General features: G+C 47.5%; 1 protein-coding gene across 5 annotated transcripts in view; it reads right to left on the bottom strand.

Moving 5' to 3' along the window:
- Positions 1-16723, bottom strand: part of septin12 (septin 12) — a 178809-nt gene that overhangs the window by 31749 nt on the left and 130337 nt on the right. For 4 of the 5 annotated variants that reach the window (XM_071391282.1, XM_071391320.1, XM_071391300.1 and 1 more), the window contains 2 exons: positions 13535-13906; positions 6195-6323 (listed from right to left, as the gene is read on the bottom strand). In XM_071391282.1, coding sequence (XP_071247383.1) covers positions 6195-6323; positions 13535-13906 — 501 coding nt within the window. The remainder of the gene's footprint in view (positions 1-6194; positions 6324-13534; positions 13907-16723) is intronic. The other variant, XM_071391290.1, reaches the window with a different exon arrangement.

Raw genomic sequence — 16723 nt, 5'->3', positions numbered from 1 at the left:
GAGAGACCAGGGATGTCAGCCCTGGTTCTGAACATGGCTGGTGGAGAGACCAGGGAGGTCAGCCCTGGTTCTGAACATGGCTGATGGAGAGACCAGGGAGGTCAGCCCTGGTTCTGAACATGGCTGGTGGAGAGACCAGGGAGGTCATCCCTGGTTCTGAACATGGCTGGTGGAGAGACCAGGGAGGTCAGCCCTGGTTCTGAACATGGCTGGTGGAGAGACCAGGGAGGTCAGCCCTGGTTCTGAACATGGCTGGTGGAGAGACCAGGGAGGTCAGCAATGTTCTGAGTAGAACTGATGAAATACAAACTGCGATTGTCATAGGTTATGTTTGAAGTGCGCACAAACAGGAAGTAGGAAAGGAGAGTACCGTGGTGACTCAAGGACTACATGGTTGGACTGTACACTACAGGAACCAGCATCATTCCAGAGAGAACACAACCACCTATACTCAACGACTACATGGTAAGACCCCCCCCCCCCACACACACACCTCCACAATGAAACACTGAAACAGGGGTAGCAGCAACAGTAACTGCAGAACTGAACAGTCAGTTAGTAGTTTAGCGACTTGACCTTTGACCCTGCTAGTCACAACACTACTTACACAAACTTGGCCTTTTAGGCTAACTTTGTCATCTGATATCAACGCTGCTCCACTATCCTGACTGGAGCTAAAGACCATTCGCTCTGCTCACCGTACATCTAGCCTGTCCAAGACAGAGCGGCCATTGTGGCCTAAGGTTGGTCTGCTGCTTCCAGAACACACATACTGCTGCAGAATGGGTTGGATCCTGGCCCACTGCTATTACAACACACTCTACCTGGCCCACTGCTATTACAACACACTCTACCTGGCCCACTGCTATTACAACACACTCTACCTGGCCCGCTGCTATTACAACACACTCTACCTGGCCCGCTGCTATTACAACACACTCTACCTGGCCCGCTGCTATTACAACACACTCTACCTGGCCCGCTGCTATTACAACACACTCTACCTGGCCCACTGCTATTACAACACACTCTACCTGGCCCACTGCTATTACAACACACTCTACCTGGCCCGCTGCTATTACAACACACTCTACCTGGCCCACTGCTATTACAACACACTCTACCTGGCCCGCTGCTATTACAACACACTCTACCTGGCCCGCTGCTATTACAACACACTCTACCTGGCCCGCTGCTATTACAACACACTCTACCTGGCCCGCTGCTATTACAACACACTCTACCTGGCCCGCTGCTATTACAACACACTCTACCTGGCCCGCTGCTATTACAACACACTCTACCTGGCCCGCTGCTATTACAACACACTCTACCTGGCCCGCTGCTATTACAACACACTCTACCTGGCCCACTGCTATTACAACACACTCTACCTGGCCCACTGCTATTACAACACACTCTACCTGGCCCGCTGCTATTACAACACACTCTACCTGGCCCGCTGCTATTACAACACACTCTACCTGGCCCGCTGCTATTACAACACACTCTACCTGGCCCGCTGCTATTACAACACACTCTACCTGGCCCGCTGCTATTACAACACACTCTACCTGGCCCACTGCTATTACAACACACTCTACCTGGCCCACTGCTATTACAACACACTCTACCTGGCCCACTGCTATTACAACACACTCTACCTGGCCCACTGCTATTACAACACACTCTACCTGGCCCACTGCTATTACAACACACTCTACCTGGCCCACTGCTATTACAACACACTCTACCTGGCCCACTGCTATTACAACACATTCTACCTGGCCCACTGCTATTACAACACACTCTACCTGGCCCACTGCTATTACAACACACTCTACCTGGCCCACTGCTATTACAACACACTCTACCTGGCCCACTGCTATTACAACACACTCTACCTGGCCCACTGCTATTACAACACACTCTACCTGGCCCACTGCTATTACAACACACTCTACCTGGCCCACTGCTATTACAACACACTCCACCTGGCCCACTGCTATTACAACACACTCTACCTGGCCCACTGCTATTACAACACACTCTACCTGGCCCACTGCTATTACAACACACTCTACCTGGCCCACTGCTATTACAACACAGGTAGCCTAGTGGGGGGCGGCAGGTAGCCTAGTGGGGGGCGGCAGGTAGCCTAGTGGGGGGCGGCAGGTAGCCTAGTGGGGGGCTGCAGGTAGCCTAGTGGGGGGCGGCAGGTAGCCTAGTGGGGGGCGGCAGGTAGCCTAGTGGGGGGCTGCAGGTAGCCTAGTGGGGGGCGGCAGGTAGCCTAGTGGGGGGCTGCAGGTAGCCTAGTGGGGGGCTGCAGGTAGCCTAGTGGGGGGCGGCAGGTAGCCTAGTGGGGGGCGGCAGGTAGCCTAGTGGGGGGCTGCAGGTAGCCTAGTGGGGGGCGGCAGGTAGCCTAGTGGGGGGCGGCAGGTAGCCTAGTGGGGGGCTGCAGGTAGCCTAGTGGGGGGCGGCAGGTAGCCTAGTGGGGGGCGGCAGGTAGCCTAGTGGGGGGCGGCAGGTAGCCTAGTGGGGGGCGGCAGGTAGCCTAGTGGGGGGCTGCAGGTAGCCTAGTGGGGGGCTGCAGGTAGCCTAGTGGGGGGCGGCAGGTAGCCTAGTGGGGGGCGGCAGGTAGCCTAGTGGGGGGCTGCAGGTAGCCTAGTGGGGGGCGGCAGGTAGCCTAGTGGGGGGCTGCAGGTAGCCTAGTGGGGGGCGGCAGGTAGCCTAGTGGGGGGCGGCAGGTAGCCTAGTGGGGGGCGGCAGGTAGCCTAGTGGGGGGCTGCAGGTAGCCTAGTGGGGGGCGGCAGGTAGCCTAGTGGGGGGCGGCAGGTAGCCTAGTGGGGGGCGGCAGGTAGCCTAGTGGGGGGCGGCAGGTAGCCTAGTGGGGGGCTGCAGGTAGCCTAGTGGGGGGCGGCAGGTAGCCTAGTGGGGGGCTGCAGGTAGCCTAGTGGGGGGCTGCAGGTAGCCTAGTGGGGGGCGGCAGGTAGCCTAGTGGGGGGCGGCAGGTAGCCTAGTGGGGGGCTGCAGGTAGCCTAGTGGGGGGTGGCAGGTAGCCTAGTGGGGGGCGGCAGGTAGCCTAGTGGGGGGCGGCAGGTAGCCTAGTGGGGGGCGACAGGTAGCCTAGTGGAGGGCGGCAGGTAGCCTAGTGGGGGGCTGCAGGTAGCCTAGTGGGGGGCGGCAGGTAGCCTAGAGGGGGGCGGCAGGTAGCCTAGTGGGGGGCGGCAGGTACCCTAGTGGGGGGCGGCAGGTAGCCTAGTGGGGGGCGGCAGGTAGCCTAGTGGGGGGCGGCAGGTAGCCTAGAGGGGGTCAGCTGGTTCTACCTGGGCCTCTCCTCAGCTGGTGCTACCTGGGCCTCTCCTCAGCTGGTTCTACCTGGGCCTCTCCTCAGCTGGTTCTACCTGGGATTCTCCTCAGCTGGTTCTACCTGGACCTCTCCTCAGCTGGTTCTACCTGGGATTCTCCTCAGCTGGTTCTACCTGGGCCTCTCCTCAGCTGGTTCTACCTGGGCCTCTCCTCAGCTGGTTCTACCTGGGATTCTCCTCAGCTGGTTCTACCTGGGATTCTCCTCAGCTGGTTCTACCTGGGCCTCTCCTCAGCTGGTTCTACCTGGGCCTCTCTTCAGCTGGTTCTACCTGGTTCTCTCTTCAGCTGGTTCTACCTGGTTCTCTCCTCAGCTCTCCCTCTCCCTCTCCCTCTCCCTCTCCCTCTCCCTCTCTCTCTCTCTCTCTCTCTCTCTCTCTCTCTCTCTCTCTCTCTCTCTCTCTCTCTCTCTCTCTCTCTCTCTCTCTCTCTCTCAATTTAATTTAAGGGATTTTTTGAAATGGGAAACATATGTTAACATTGCCAAAGCAAGTGAAATAGATAATAAACAAAAGAGAAATAAACAATTAAAATTTACAGTAAACATTACACTCACAAAAGTTCCAAAGGAATAAAGACATTTCAAATGTCATATTATGTCTATTTACAGTGTTGTAACGATGTACAAATAGTGAAAGTACAAAAGGTAAAATAAATAAACATAAATATGGGTTGTATTTACAATGGTGTTTGTTCTTCACTGGTTGGGCTTTTCTTGTGGCAACAGGTCTCTCTCTCTCTCTCTCTCTCTCTCTCTCTCTCTCTCTCTCTCTCTCTCTCTCTCTCTCTCTCTCTGCCTCCCTCTCTCTTGCTCATGCTGTCTCTCTTTCTCTCTCTCTCTCTCTCTCTCTCTCTCTCTCTCTCTCTCTCTCTCTCTTGCTCATGCTGTCTCTCTTTCTCTCTCTCTCTCTCTCTCTCTCTCTCTCTCTCTCTCTCTCTCTCTCTCTCTCTCTCTCTCTTGCTCTCGCTGTCTCCCTCTCTCACCCTTTCTCTCTATCTGTCTCTCTCTCTCTCGCTGTCTCCCTCTCTCACTCTTTCTCTCTATCTGTCTCTCTCTCTCTCTCTCTCTCTCTCTCTCTCTCTCTCTCTCTCTCTCTCTCTCTCTCTCTCTCTCTCTCTCTCACACACACTCTCCCTGGCTCTCTCTCTCACTCTCTTTCTCCCTCTCTGTCTCTCTCACTCTCTCTCTCCTTTTCAATTCAATTCAATTCAATTCAATTCAATTCAAGGGGCTTTATTGGCATGGGAAACATGTGTTAACATTGCCAAAGCAAGTGAGGTAGGTAATATACAAAAGTCAAATAAACAATAAAAATGAACAGTAAACATTACACATACAGAAGTTTCAAAACAATAAAGACATTACAAATGTCATATTATATATATGCAGTGTTGTAACAATGTACAAATGGTTAAAGCACACAAGTTAAAATAAATAAACATAAATATGGGTTGTATTTACAGTGGTGTTTGTTCTTCACTGGTTGCCCTTTTCTTGTGGCAACAGGTCACAAATCTTGCTGCTGTGATGGCACACTGTGGAATTTCACCCAGTAGATATGGGAGTTTATCAAAATTGGATTTGTTTTCGAATTCTTTGTGGATCTGTGTAATCTGAGGGAAATATGTCTCTCTAATATGGTCATACATTGGGCAGGAGGTTAGGAAGTGCAGCTCAGTTTCCACCTCATTTTGTGGGCAGTGTGCACATAGCCTGTCTTCTCTTGAGAGCCATGTCTGCCTACGGCGGCCTTTCTCAATAGCAAGGCTATGCTCACTGAGTCTGTACATAGTCAAAGCTTTCCTTAAGTTTGGGTCAGTCACAGTGGTCAGGTATTCTGCCACTGTGTACTCTCTGTTTAGGGCCAAATAGCATTCTAGTTTGCTCTGTTTTTTTGTTAATTCTTTCCAATGTGTCAAGTAATTATCTTTTTGTTTTCTCATGATTTGGTTGGGTCTAATTGTGCTGTTGTCCTGGGGCTCTGTGGGGTGTGTTTGTGTTTGTGAACAGAGCCCTAGGACCAGCTTGCTTAGGGGACTCTTCTCCAGGTTCATCTCTCTGTAGGTGATGGCTTTGTTATGGAAGGTTTGGGAATCGCTTCCTTTTAGGTGGTTGTAGAATTTAACGGCTCTTTTCTGGATTTTGATAATTAGTGGGTATCGGCCTAATTCTGCTCTGCATGCATTATTTGGTGTTCTACGTTGTACACGGAGGATATTTTTGCAGAATTCTGCATGCAGAGTCTCAATTTGGTGTTTGTCCCATTTTGTGAAATCTTGGTTGGTGAGCGGACCCCAGACCTCACAACCATAAAGGGCAATGGGCTCTATGACTGATTCAAGTATTTTTAGCCAGATCCTAATTGGTATGTTGAAATTTATGTTCCTTTTGATGGCATAGAAGGCCCTTCTTGCCTTGTCTCTCAGATCGTTCACAGCTTTGTGGAAGTTACCTGTGGTGCTGATGTTTAGGCCGAGGTATGTATAGTTTTTTGTGTGCTCTAGGGCAACGGTCTCTCTCTCCCTTCTAGAATGCATTAGAATGACAAACACACAGTCTGTCAGTGTGATTGATCTGTCCCTGTGTGTTTCTCTCTCCTCAGAGGATCTGGGAGAACTCCAAGGCAAACAGACAGAGTAGAGTGGAAATGTGTGTGTGTTTGTACATGACAGGACAGGACATTTAACGATACAGTTGTAGGCCAAGCCAGTGTTTTAGAACTGAAACATTACATCTACCATCCAGGACATGAGTCTGTACAGCAGCACACATTATAGTGGGTGTATGTGTGTATGTGTCTATCTGGTGTGTGTGTGTGTGTGCTCACCATGGCTGACGGACTGCAGTTTGACAGTCTTGGAGATCTTCTCTTCGTAGTTCGGGCTGCAGGACTTGCGGCTGACTTTAGACTTGAACAGAGTGTTGACCAGGGTAGACTTCCCTAGACCACTCTGACCTGTAGGAGAAAGACAGGACAGAGATACACTGGTTAGTGTTGACCAGGGTAGACTTCCCTAGTCCACTCTGACCTGTAGGAGAAAGACAGAACAGAGACACACTGGTTAGTGTTGACCAGGGTAGACTTCCCTAGTCCACTCTGACCTGTAGGAGAAAGACAGGACAGAGATACACTGGTTAGTGTTGACCAGGGTAGACTTCCCTAGTCCACTCTGACCTGTAGGAGAAAGACAAGACAGAGATACACTGGTTAGTGTTGACCAGGGTAGACTTCCCTAGTCCACTCTGACCTGTAGGAGAAAGACAGGACAGAGATACACTGGTTAGTGTTGACCAGGGTAGACTTCCCTAGTCCACTCTGACCTGTAGGAGAAAGACAGGACAGAGATACACTGGTTAGTGTTGACCAGGGTAGACTTCCCTAGTCCACTCTGACCTGTAGGAGAAAGACAGGACAGAGATACACTGTTTAGTGTTGACCATGGTAGACTGTGTGTCTGTGTGTCCATGTGTGAACTTTTACATTTTTATTTAACTAGGCAAGTCCGTTAAGAACAAATTCTTATTTACAATGACGTCCTACCGGGGAACAGTGGGTTAACTGCCTTGTTCAGGGGCAGAACGACAGATTTTTACCTTGTCAGCTCAGGGATTCGATCCAGCAACCTTTCGGTTACTGGCCAAACACTCTAACTACTAGGCTACCTGCCACTTAGCTGACCTGAGTTCAGCTTTTCTTTAACACTGATTCTATTTGAGGGAATTATCCACCTCATCATAACACTGATTCTATTTGAGGGAATTATCCACCTCATCATAACACTGATTCTATTTGAGGGAATTATCCACCTCATCATAACACTGATTCTATTTGAGGGAATTATCCACCTCATCATAACACTGATTCTATTTGAGGGAATTATCCACCTCATCAGAACACTGATTCTATTTGAGGGAATTATCCACCTCATCATAACACTGATTCTATTTGAGGGAATTATCCACCTCATCATAACACTGATTCTATTTGAGGGAATTATCCACCTCATCATAACACTGATTCTATTTGAGGGAATTATCCACCTCATCAGAACACTGATTCTATTTGAGGGAATTATCCACCTCATCATAACACTGATTCTATTTGAGGGAATTATCCACCTCATCAGAACACTGATTCTATTTGAGGGAATTATCCACCTCATCAGAACACTAATTCTATTTGAGGGAATTGTCCACCTCATCATAACACTGATTCTATTTGAGGGAATTATCCACCTCATCATAACACTGATTCTATTTGAGGGAATTATCCACCTCATCATAACACTGATTCTATTTGAGGGAATTATCCACCTCATCAGAACACTGATTCTATTTGAGGGAATTATCCACCTCATCATAACACTGATTCTATTTGAGGGAATTATCCACCTCATCATAACACTGATTCTATTTGAGGGAATTATCCACCTCATCATAACACTGATTCTATTTGGGGGAATTATCCACCTCATCATAACACTGATTCTATTTGAGGGAATCTATTTGAGGGAACCTTTAATAGAATGTTCCACTGTAGCCTATAGCTAGGGCCCTGTGTTTTGGTTCATTTCAAATGACCTGGATTTTACCCTTCATTTTAAACCTTTTACAGAAATGAGAATTTGACCAAAAATGAAGGATGGTCTGAGGATGGTGCTGAGGCTGGTGCTGGACAATCAAATATAAAAACAAAAGGGGACAGTTTGATGAAAAGGTCATGTGACATGGTTAACCAAAACACTGTCAGGAGCTGTTAGAGTCCCACATCTACTGTCAGGATCTGTTAGAGTCCCACATCTACTGTCAGGATCTGTTAGAGTCCCACATCTACTGTCAGGAGCTGTTAGAGTCCCACGTCTACTGTCAGGATCTGTTAGAGTCCCACATCTACTGTCAGGAGCTGTTAGAGTCCCACATCTACTGTCAGGAGCTGTTAGAGTCCCACATCTACTGTCAGGAGCTGTTAGAGTCCCACATCTACTGTCAGGATCTGTTAGAGTCCCACATCTACTGTCAGGAGCTTTTAGAGTCCCGCATCTACTGTCAGGATCTGTTAGAGTCCCACATCAACTGTCAGGAGCTGTTAGAGTCCCACATCAACTGTCAGGAGCTGTTAGAGTCCCACATCTACTGTCAGGAGCTGTTAGAGTCCCACATCTACTGTCAGGGTTAAAGGACATGGAGGACTACTTACTGGGAATTACAATATAGCTCTATAGCTGTGTTTGTGCGCATACGTGTGTGTTTGGTAGCGATTTCAGTCATGGTGGGAATAAGGGAAGTGGATCTTTGTGAACAGGAAGTGTGTGTGTGTTGGTCCTGTCACCTCCTTCCTGCTGTGGAAGAACACACAGTCGCTGGACTTAAATTTGAATTTGTGTGTGTGTGTGTGTGTGTGTGTGTGTGTGTGTGTGTGTGTGTGTGTGTGTGTGTGTGTGTGTGTGTGTGTGTGTGTGTGTGTGTGTGTGTGTGTGTGTGTGTGTGTGTGTGTGTGTGTGTGTGTGTGTGTGTGTGTGTGCGTAGTACGTGTGTATATGTGTGTCACCCCTGTCCCTCATCCTGAGTCTGTATCTTTTTCTGACAGCGATTGGTTTGTCTTCCTGTTTCATCTGACTGACAGTCCTTTCACTTTGTCTTTAACCCCCAGAACTAAAGTTGAGAGAGAGAGAGAGAAGGAGAGAGAGACAGAAGGAGAGAGGGAGAGAGAGAGAAGGAGAGAGAGAGAGAGAGAGAGAGAGAGAGAGAGAGAGAGAGAGAGAGAGAGAGAGAGAGAGAGAGAGAGGGAGAAGGAGAGAAGGAGAGAGAGGAGGATGAGGTTAGGCAAAAAGAAGAATTGTCCTCTTATAGCCTCCCGAGCCAGGGAGTTAGCCTCCTCTCCTCTACATCTCCTCCCTCTCTCCTCTCCTCCCTTTCCCCTCACCTTTCCTCCCTCTCCGTGAATGCTTGACCACAGGAGCATGGGAGAGGCCATAGTAACCTGGGAGCCAGCCACCACTGTGGAGCTCTGTGATTTGTCAGAATCAAAGCCAGCCACCATGTGAGGTTGACCGGATTGGTCCAACCTAAATCAGCCTCTTTGTGGTGTTCTGTGATTGGTCAGACCGAAGTGGGGTGGCTATTTTAAATAATGGTCAGAACGCTCTACAACACAACAGATCAGAGGAATGCTGGCTCCACTGTAAAGAACACTCAGCAGGTAGAGAGAGAGAGAGAGAGAGAGAGAGAGAGAGAGAGAGAGAGAGAGAGAGAGAGAGAGAGAGAGAGAGAGAGAGAGAGAGAGAGAGAGAGAGAGAGAGAGAGAGAGAGAGAGAGAGAGAGAGAGAGAGAGAGAGAGAGAGAGAGAGAGAGAGGTGTGTGGTATTTGGGCTCCATTGCCAAACAGCAGGTGGACAAGAAACAAATATCTTCTCCTCTGAGCAAAACGAGCCCTAGGACCTCCTCTGACAGCTCTACAACAACATCTATAGAGCAATGTACCACTGCTAGTCTAAGAGTTGATGGTTCACTAATACAGCAAGTGTAGTTGTGACATTATCAGACAATATCCAGACTGACTGGGTTGAAGCTATTAGAGGTCAACCAACAGGACAGTCAATGTTCCCCTGACATCACTACAGGGAGGTTTATAGATCAACCAACAGGACAGTCAATGTTCCCCTGACATCACTACAGGGAGGTTTATAGATCAACCAACAGGACAGTCAATGTTCCCCTGACATCACTACAGGGAGGTTTATATATTAACCAACAGGACAGTCAATGTTCCCCTGACATCACTACAGGGAGGTTTATAGATCAACCAACAGGACAGTCAATGTTCCCCTGACATCACTACAGGGAGGTTTATAGATCAACCAACAGGACAGTCAATGTTCCCCTGACATCACTACAGGGAGGTTTATAGATCAACCAACAGGACAGTCAATGTTCCCCTGACATCACTACAGGGAGGTTTATAGATCAACCAACAGGACAGTCAATGTTCTAATGACATCACTACAGGGAGGTTTATATACCAACCAACAGGACAGTCAATGTTCCCCTGACATCACTACAGGGAGGTTTATATATCAACCAACAGGACAGTCAATGTTCCCCTGACATCACTACAGGGAGGTTTATATACCAACCAACAGGACAGTCAATGTTCCCCTGACATCACTACAGGGAGGTTTATAATGGTTTTGAAGCAGGTGCTTCATAATGCTCATAGTTTCCTGCCTCAACTACTAATTACCATCTATGGCAGTTATATACACACAGCTGTTTACTACATCTCACTCTGTGTGTGTGTGTGTGTGTGTGTGTGTGTGTGTGTGTGTGTGTGTGTGTGTGTGTGTGTGTGTGTGTGTGTGTGTGTGTGTGTGTGTGTGTGTGTGTGTGTGTGGCTAGAGGCAGCATGAGACACATTAAGCATGAAACCCCCCTCATTCAGACAGAGATAGATGACATCCCACATGTTAGACTGCAGCCGAAGGATTTTATTTCTGAGCTTTTCATCAGCACAGCTAAAAACATCTCTGTCCTTTGACACACACGGGTGCACAACACACACACACACACACACACACACACACACACACACACACACACACACACACACACACACACACACACACACACACACACACACACACACACACACACACACACACACACACACACACACACACACACACACACACACACACACACACACACACACACACACACACTACCAAGTTCTTTCCTGTTCACCTGTTGTGACTTCCTGTCGGTAAGCCCTGTGCCTCTTGCCATGCATGTGTGTGTTATCAGTGTGTGTGTTTGAGAGTATTTTAAGCCAGGTGAGGTGCAGTCTTAAGGGCTCCGCTTCCTAGATAGAACAGTTGGGAAGAGTTGGTTCATATATTACAATTACATTTTATTGACGTTGTTGTTTGTTTTAGATTTCGGTAAGGTTTTTTTTTCGAGGCCAGTCCGAAATTCGGGAGCCGAAGTCTACGCCCCTTCGTCCGTGATTGGTCAACTGTTTGGATTCTTCAATAAAGTATTTGTTGTCATTCAACAAGAGACGACTCGTTTTCATGTAAATTTTTTCTTTGGGAAATACTGCACCAAACTCCTCGGCAAAAACATAAAATGAAGGGCAGATTCCTTGAGTTATTTTAGATGAGTTCTGACTATGTTGAGGAAGTGTATACTGGTTACGGCGTCTCAGAATGGACAAACAGTACTATTGACGCTACTATTTTCAAGCGAAGGTCTTTTAAGGGAGAATGCAAGCACAACCGAAGCAACCTGACAGCTAGCCGAACTGAAGCATGCTGACGGCCAGTCGAACAGAAGCATGCTGGCAGCTAGCCGAACTGAAGCATGCTGGCGGCTAGCCGAACTGAAGCAACCTGACAGCTAGCCGAACTGAAGCATGCTGGCGGCTAGCCGAACTGAAGCAACCTGACAGCTAGCCGAACTGAAGCATGCTGGCAGCTAGCCGAACTGAAGCATGCTGGCGGCTAGCCGAACTGAAGCATGCTGGCGGCTAGCTGAACCGAAGCATGCTGGCGGCTAGCCGAACCGAAGCATGCTGACGACCAGCCGAACAGAAGCATGCTGACGACCAGCCGAACAGAAGCATGCATTTATGATATGTACCCATTGCATAAAATAACTTATGAGTGCCTCATGAACTCTCTCACCCCATCAGAACCCAAAATATAAGCTTGTTTTATGCCATTAATTGTATATTAAAAAGTTAATGTAAACATTAGCCTACATTTTTTTTTTTACTATAATTTTGATATCATGGATGGTCAGTCCTTGCATCCATTGCTCTGTCTATGCATTTGAGTGGTTGCATTTCTCCAGCCCCATCCCTCAGAGTTTTACTGAAACTGGGGTGGGGAATAGGCTTTGTTATTGTTTTATACTGCTGACTGTAGCTTTAATCTGACACTTAACACCAGTTGATCTTGTTTCTACTGCTGACTGTAGCTTCAATCTGGCACTAAACACCAGTTCCTCTAACAGCTAGTGTTTACAAATACAATATTCTGTTCACAGCTCATCCTGGTCACTAGAACTACCATTTGATTGGTTGTAAAGGTCCTGAGGACGTCGATACATGTCTTCCTCACCGTTCACTGGGCGTGAACTCATGATGCTCTGAGGTGAAGCGTCCTCAGACCACTCAGACCACTGTGCCATGGCAGTTCACAACACTGTAGCAAGCCAGGGAGAGTACCAGATGATACTTCATAAAAACAACACATTGTTTTTCATTATTCCCCAAACCATCACCCTAACCTTAACCACTAGGAATGAATACCTAACCTTAACCACTAGGAATGAATACCTAACCTTAACCACTAGGAATGAATACCTAACCTTAACCACTAGGAATGAATACCTAACCTTAACCACTAGGAATGAATACCTAACCTTAACCACTAGGAATGAATACCTAAACTTAATCCTTTGAGTTGTTTCTGTTTTAACCTGTAACTACGTGGATTGAACCCTGTAACCATGTGGAATGAACCCTGTAACTATGTGGAATGAACCCTGTAACTATGTGGAATGAACCCTGTAACTATGTGGAATGAACCCTGTAACTACGTGGAATGAACCCTGTAACTACGTGGAATGAACCCTGTAACCACGTGGAATGAACCCTGTAACTATGTGGAATGAACCCTGTAACTACGTGGAATGAACCCTGTAACTACGTGGAATTAACCATGTAACTACGTGGAATGAACCCTGTAACTACGTGGAATGAACCATGTAACTACGTGGAATGAACCCTGTAACTACGTGGAATGAACCCTGTAACTATGTGGAATGAACCCTGTAACTATGTGGAATGAACCCTGTAACTATGTGGAATTAATGCATCAATTTTAGACGTCCATATTATGTTGAATTTCGAAAGTGAAACTTTGAGAAACTGAGAGATCAGGTTGCACAGTTAGCTGACTGGACTGAACTGTATGAGGACATCAATGTGTGTGTGGTGTGTGCGTGTGTTTGTCTGTGTGTGCGTGTGTGCGTGTTTGTCTGTGTGCGTGTGTGCGTATTTGTCTGTGTGTGTGTGTGTGTGTGTGTGTGTGTGTGTGCGTGCGCGTGCGTGCGTGCGTGCGCGTGTGTGCGTGCGCGTGTGTGCGCGTGTGTTTGTCGACTCACCCACTACCATGATGTTGAACTCGAAGCCAGCCTTCATGGTCTTGCGTCTCATCTGGTCCAGAACAGCCTCGATGCCCACATAGCCGAAGAGGTCATGACCTTTAATGGTTCCCTGGAGACCATGGCTCTCTGTAGGACAAGGGGTCACGACCTCTACCTCTCCCACCATCTCTCTCTCTACGTCTACTTCTCCCTCCATCTCTCTCTCCTCCGTCCCTTTATTCTGCGCTGTGCTGTCCTCTGTCTTCTCCTGTGCTACTCTCTCCTCCACAGCTTTCTCTGCTGCTGCTTTGTCTTCTACTGGTTTGACTTCCTCCATCCCTCTCTCCTCCATCGAGGCGGGTATCTCCTGCTCCAGCACCTTAGTTGTGTCTGAGAGAGAGAGAGAGAGAGAGAGAGAGAGAGAGAGAGAGAGAGAGAGAGAGAGAGAGAGAGAGAGAGAGAGAGAGAGAGAGAGAGAGAGAGAGAGAGAGAGAGAGAGAGAGAGAGAGAGAGAGAGAGAGAGAGAGAGAGAGAAAGAATTAACAAAAAAACAGAGCAAACTAGAATGCTATTTGGCCCTAAACAGAGAGTACACAGTGGCAGAATACCTGACCACTGTGACTGACCCAAACTTAAGGAAAGCTTTGACTATGTACAGACTCAGTGAGCATAGCCTTGCTATTGAGAAAGGCCGCCGTAGGCAGACATGGCTCTCAAGAGAAGACAGGCTATGTGCTCACTGCCCACAAAATGAGGTGGAAACTGAGCTGCACTTCCTAACCTCCTGCCCAATGTATGACCATATTAGAGAGACATATTTCCCTCAGATTACACAGATCCACAAAGAATTTGAAAACAAATCCAATTTTGATAAACTCCCATATCTACTGGGTGAAATTCCACAGTGTGCCATCACAGCAGCAAGATTTGTGACCTGTTGCCACAAGAAAAGGGCAACCAGTGAAGAACAAACACCATTGTAAATACAACCCATATTTATGCTTATTTATTTTAACTTGTGTGCTTTAACCATTTGTACATTGTTACAACACTGTATATATATAATATGACATTTGTAATGTCTTTCTTGTTTTGAAACTTCTGTATGTGTAATGTTTACTGTTAATTTGTATTGTTTATTTCACTTTTGTGTATTATCTACCTCACTTGCTTTGGCAATGTTAACACATGTTTCCCATGCCAATAAAGCCCCTTGAATTGAATTGAATTGAATTGAGAGAGAGAGAGAGATGAGAGAGAGGGAGAGAGAGAGAGAGAGAGAGAGAGAGAGAGAGAGAGAGAGAGAGAGAGAGAGAGAGAGAGAGAGAGAGAGAGAGAGAGAGAGAGAGAGAGAGAGAGGGATGAGAGAGGGATGAGAGAGAGGGAATGGTTAGTGACTGGATGAACGACTGAAAAACAGAGGGAGGAGACACACACCCAAAGACATGTGTGGACACACAACATCATTTGATCACAGCATTCTTTGATATCATACATGCCAATCAGTCTTTAGAGAGAGAGAGAGAGAGTGTGTGTGTGTGTGTGTGTCTGTGTGTATGTGTGTGTGTGTGTCTGTGTGTGTGTGTGTGTGTGTCTGTGTGTGTGTCTGTATGTCTGTGTGTGTGTGTGTGTGTGTGTGTGTGTGTGTGTGTGTGTGTGTGTGTGTGTGTGTGTGTGTGTGTGTGTGTGTGTGTGTGTGTGTGTGTGTGTGTCTGTGTGTCTGTGTGTCTGTGTGTCTGTGTGTGTGTCTGTGTGTCTGTGTGTGTTGTGCAGAAGAAAGAGACTCAACTCTCAAAACCTTTTTGAAGATCCTTTGATGTTAAAGTCCAAAGTCACAGTGAATGAACACACACACACACACACACACACACACACACACACACACACACACACACACACACACACACACACACACACACACACACACACACTCACACACTGACAGACACACACACACACACTGACAGCCAGACCAAAGACAGTACAGTGTGTTGATAGGCTAAAACGTCTTCTCCAATAGAAATCCCCAACGTTGTGCCGTCAAATCAAAGGCCCTGCTTTGATATTTTATTGAACCAGGTCAGTTGTTAGGAACCAATTCTTATTCACAATGACGGTCCCCAACCCCAGCCAAACCCAGACAATGCTGGGCCAAATGTGCAGCATGGATCCAAACCAGGTACTGCAGTGACGCCTCTTGCACTGAGATGCAGTGTTTTAGACCACTGCACCACTCGGGAGCCCCAAAGTCGATATACAATATAAAATAGTTTTTTACAAAAATGAAAGTGTCACTTCCACGAGGTTGGAGTTATAACACGTTCAACTACTTAAAGAAATGATCTCCAATCTAAATGTTGTGCCTTTAGACTTTGAGAAAACTAACAATTAAGGACGAATGTTTCACTTCTCTCATTGACTTGTCAAACCCCAAATCCCGGGCTGGTCTGTACGGTCTGTTTCACAAGCGTTCCCGGAAGTCTTGAGATGTTGGGTCTCTGGGTTTAGAAACTCTCTGGCCAGACTGTGTGCGATCATGTGTGTTTACTGGGAGTCTGAGCCACAGAGCATGTGTCAGCTAACCCAGCCTGTCAAACCACAACTACTCAGAGACTAGCAGGCCACAACGTGTGTCTGTATGTGTGTGTGTGTGTGTGTGTGTGTGTGTGTGTGTGTGTGTGTGTGTGTGTGTGTGTGTGTGTGTGTGTGTGTGTGTGTGTGTGTGTGTGTGTGTGTGTGTGTGTGTGTGTGTGTGTGTGTGTGTGTGTGTGTGTGACCACACACTGACATGATAACCTGGATTCTGCATTTAACAACACTGTTATTAGTGAGCAAACTGGACTGAAAGGGTAAGTAGGACCTCTGACAGCTAATCCAACCTGTTAAAGGCCTCCACACACACACACACACACACACACACACACACACACACACACACACACACACACACACACACACACACACACACACACACACACACACACACACACACACACACACACACAGACACACAGACAGACAGACAGACACACACACACACACACACACAGACAGAAAGAGAGAGCAGTGGCCGTTGGTGATGGTTAGTCTTCCTGATTTAATCAGCTATAAATATCTGACCCCACACCCACCAGAATGGAACTAATCCACACAGCTATCAGTTCACTCAGGACAGACAGAGAGAGATCTATTGGGTGAAATACCACA

The sequence above is a fragment of the Salvelinus alpinus genome, chromosome 1 (assembly GCF_045679555.1).
Source record: "Salvelinus alpinus chromosome 1, SLU_Salpinus.1, whole genome shotgun sequence".
Classification (NCBI taxonomy): Eukaryota; Metazoa; Chordata; class Actinopteri; order Salmoniformes; family Salmonidae; genus Salvelinus; species Salvelinus alpinus.
This window is presented reverse-complemented; position numbering and strand designations above follow the sequence as displayed.